Source organism: Miscanthus floridulus, chromosome 19 (assembly GCF_019320115.1).
Source record: "Miscanthus floridulus cultivar M001 chromosome 19, ASM1932011v1, whole genome shotgun sequence".
NCBI classification, from domain to species: Eukaryota; Viridiplantae; Streptophyta; class Magnoliopsida; order Poales; family Poaceae; genus Miscanthus; species Miscanthus floridulus.
Window position 1 is genome coordinate 20,733,919 of NC_089598.1, and position 3,955 is coordinate 20,737,873.

At 60.7% G+C, this 3,955-nt stretch overlaps 1 protein-coding gene across 1 annotated transcript; it reads left to right on the plus strand.

The window, feature by feature from the left end:
- Window positions 1–256: 256 nt before the first annotated feature.
- On the plus strand, window positions 257–3,751 carry LOC136527316 (probable galactinol--sucrose galactosyltransferase 6). The gene is made up of 7 exons (XM_066520004.1): window positions 257–509; window positions 631–924; window positions 1,052–2,164; window positions 2,274–2,483; window positions 2,595–2,729; window positions 2,838–3,147; window positions 3,238–3,751. Exons 1-7 carry the CDS (start codon window positions 313–315, stop codon window positions 3,571–3,573), a joined length of 2,595 nt encoding a protein of 864 aa, XP_066376101.1. The 5' UTR covers window positions 257–312; the 3' UTR covers window positions 3,574–3,751.
- Window positions 3,752–3,955: the final 204 nt, after the last annotated feature.

Below are 3,955 nucleotides of genomic sequence, written 5' to 3' on the forward strand. Positions count from 1 at the left end.
CGGTGTCGCGGATCCGCCGTGGCAGCCTCGGCCCCATCCATAGCGCCGCGTCGGTCCCCGCGTCGAGCACAGGGCCAACCGAATGCGTCAAGCCACCAAATGCGTCGGCCTAGACGGAAGCTTTGCCGTGCCGGATATGAACAGGACCAACCGGGCAACCCTGACCTACCACAGCACGAGCACAGGGCCACAGGCCACTGGCCTCACCCACCCGCTCGTCACCCAATCCGATCCGGTCCCATCGAGAACGTGCTCGCGCGCACGCGCTGCCTAGGCTACGATACGAGCAGCAACAGATTTTAACCGCCACCGATGTCAGCTATGGCGCTGAGGCTGAGGCTGAGCTCCAGCTGCAGCAGGGCCGTCGCGTCCTCGTCATCTTCCAAATCCATCCCATCTTCTCTGCCGCGCCGTATATATACCCTCCCTTCCCGCCCGCTGCTCCTCGCATCCTCGCTGCGCGCCTCGCCTCCGTGTCCGCTCCCTCCTCCTCCCACCACCCCGGCTCGGTGCGTGTAAATCCGTCCCGAATTCGTTTCTGCCATCGCCGGTGTTCTTGTTATTGTTTCAGTCTACCGGTTGGCAACGGTGTTGATTTTGTCGTGTTTGTTGTGTTGGATCCGGGAGCAGGTGTTCGTTTACGACTCTCGCGGCGGCCAAGGGGTCGTCGGCGACGTCGAGCAGCGTCTCGCCGACACAGCAGCAGTCCCGGAGCACGAGAGAGGAAGGCGAGATGACGGTCGCCTCGTCCGTCAAGCTCGCCGGCGGCACGCTGTCGGTATGCGGGCGGACGGTGCTGTCCGGGGTGCCGGACGCAGTGGTGGCCTCGTCGGCGGCGGCGGGGGGAGCGGTCGACGGGGTCTTCATCGGCGCCGACTTCGCCGAGCCGGCCGCCCGGCACGTCGTCTCCCTCGGCGACCTGAGGTACGTACGATTCTTCATCAATCAGAGAATAAGAGCGGGAAAAGTGGTGATTTTTTTCCCGATCCGAGATCCGACCCAATTGTTAGTGTTGCCAACTGGCATTGATTTCTGGCTGGCGATTTGGCAGGGGTGTGCGGTTCATGGCGTGCTTCCGGTTCAAGCTCTGGTGGATGGCGCAGCGGATGGGGGAGAAAGGCGGCGACGTCCCGCACGAGACCCAGTTCCTGCTCGTCGAGTCCAAGGGCGCCGCCGGCGACGAGGCTGCGGCGGCGTACGTCGTGTTCCTGCCCCTCGTGGAGGGCGCGTTCCGTGCCAGCCTCCAGGGCGGCGCCGGCGACGCGCTGGAGCTCTGCGTCGAGAGCGGGGACGCCGACACGCGCGCCGCGTCCTTCGAGCGCGCGCTCTTCGTGGGCGCCGCGGAGTCCGACCCCTTTGCGGCCATCTCCGGCGCCGTCGCTGCCGCCAAGTCCGCGCTCAGGACGTTCCGGGTCCGCGCCGAGAAGAAGCTCCCGGGCATCGTCGACTACTTCGGCTGGTGCACCTGGGACGCCTTCTACCAGGACGTCACCCAGGAGGGCGTCGAGGCCGGGCTCCGCAGCCTCATCGCCGGCGGCGCGCCGCCCAAGTTCGTCATCATCGACGACGGCTGGCAGTCCGTCACCACCGACAAGTCCGCCACCGACACCGACGAACCTGCCGGAGAGGACAAGCCGCCCCTCCTGTCTCGTCTCACCGGCATCAAGGAGAACAGCAAGTTCCAGAAAGTGGACGACCCGGCCGCCGGCATCAAGACGGTGGTGCGCGTGGCGAAGGAGGAGTACGGGCTCAAGTACGTCTACGTCTGGCACGCGATCACCGGCTACTGGGGCGGCGTCCGTCCCGGCGAGCCCGGGACGGAGCACTACCGCTCCAGCATGCAGTTCCCCAAGGTCTCGCCGGGTGTCATGGAGAACGAGCCCGGCATGAAGACCGACGTGCTCACCGTGCAGGGGCTCGGCCTCGTGCACCCGCGCGCCGTGTACCGCTTCTACGACGAGCTCCACGCGTACCTCGCCGCCGCCGGAGTCGACGGCGTCAAGGTGGACGTGCAGTGCATCCTGGAGACGCTCGGCGCCGGCCACGGCGGCCGCGTGCAGCTCACCAGGCAGTACCACCAGGCGCTCGACGCCTCCATCGCCAAGAACTTCCCGGAGAACGGCATCATCGCCTGCATGAGCCACAACACCGACGCCCTCTACTGGTACGCGATCCGATCTCTTCGCTCTCACAATTCTGACCATGAAAATCTGGGGACTTTTCATGGAACCATTGACCGATCTGATGCTGATGCTGATGCGACCAACCGGCAGCTCCAAGCAGACGGCGGTGGTGAGGGCGTCAGATGATTTCTACCCGAGGGACCCCGTGTCGCACACGATCCATATCGCCTCGGTGGCGTACAACAGCGTGTTCCTCGGCGAGTTCATGCTCCCGGACTGGGACATGTTCCACTCGCTCCACCAGGCCGGCGACTACCATGGCTCGGCCCGCGCTATCAGCGGAGGCCCCGTCTACGTCAGGTTGGTCAATTCATTCCAGCATTGGTTGTCGGTTCAGAATCCTCAGCATTGTTATGCCTATGTCTGGTTGAAAGCGATTGCTGAATTGTGTGTTCTTGGTGATGTTTGCAGTGATGCACCCGGGAAGCACAACTTCGAGCTGCTCAAGAAGATCGTCTTGCCCGACGGCTCCATTCTCCGCCCGCGTCTGCCAGGCCGGCCGACCAAGGAGTGCCTGTTCACCGACCCGGCACGCGACGGCGTCAGGTGAGCCCCCGAACCCCTTTTGCTGAATTTTTGGTCTGTTCACTTTTGAGCAACTGTGTGTTCTGACAAGTGACAATGCCATGGCATGGCAATCCTTCCTTCCTGCAGCCTGCTCAAGATATGGAACATGAACAAGTTCACCGGCGTGCTCGGCGTGTACAACTGCCAGGGCGCGGCGTGGAGCTCCGTGGAGAAGAAGAACACCTTCCACCATACCGGCACCGAGGCCCTGACTTGCGGCGTCAAGAGCAGCGACGTCCACCTCATCTCCGAGGCTGCGACGGACCCCGAATGGAACGGCGACTGCGCCATGTACCAACATGCCGATGGCGACCTCGTCGTCCTCCCGTGCGGTGCGGCGTTGCCCGTCTCTCTCAAGGTCCTGGAACATGACATCCTCACCGTGTCACCGATCAAGGTCAGTCAGTGCCCGTTTGGCAAGCGATGTGAATTAGTGAAGTTGGTGAACAAGTGACTGACGAAATTGTATGTACTTATGTTCCTGCAGGACTTGGCACCTGGTTTCAGGTTCGCCCCGATCGGGCTGGTCGACATGTTCAATAGCGGCGGGGCGGTGGAAGGCCTGACCTACCACCTCCTCGGCGGCGCAAAGCTGCTCGACGGCGGTAATGGTTCCGCTTCGGGCTCCGAGGCTGTCGGATTGGTGTGCATGGAGGTGAAGGGCTGTGGAAGGTTCGGTGCCTACTCTTCAGTCAGGCCAAGGAAGTGCATGCTGGGTTCAGCTCAGCTGGAGTTCTCCTATGATTCTTCCTCAGGGCTGGTGGTTCTTCGGCTGGAGAAGATGCCCAAGGAGAGGGTTCACAAGATTGTTATCGAGTTGTAGGGTGGTATATTGCCACCAGTGGTACAAAAATTTAGGTTCATTGGTAATCAGAGTCCCCTCTGATGAGTATGAAGTTCTACTAGCATATTAATCGTAGGGACTTGAGTGATTGTATGTTTGATAGGCAAATCTGATTCATGATTCAATTGAAAGGAATATGCGCATACTGTCCGGTTATTCTGCTTGTCTGAAGTCTGAACAACTGGCCTTCGGTGTTTTATTACAGTCTTACAGTACTTTCAATCGCTAGTTTCCAAACGTTTCAGTATCACTGCATGAAGCACATGACGCAGCAGAGTATCTTATCTACTGACAACTGCTCTAATTAGACAACCGTAATGAGATTTTGTGTATCATTGCATGCCAACGGACTCTGAACTCT

Excerpts from the sequence above, each read along its gene's own strand:
- LOC136527316 (XM_066520004.1), top strand. The coding sequence starts at position 313 with ATGTCAGCTATGGCGCTGAGGCTGAGGCTGAGCTCCAGCTGCAGCAGG. Across the intron at positions 2,730-2,837 it reads CCGGCACGCGACGGCGTCAG|CCTGCTCAAGATATGGAACA; the intron begins GTGAGCCCCCGA and ends TCCTTCCTGCAG. Across the intron at positions 3,148-3,237 it reads TCACCGTGTCACCGATCAAG|GACTTGGCACCTGGTTTCAG; the intron begins GTCAGTCAGTGC and ends ATGTTCCTGCAG.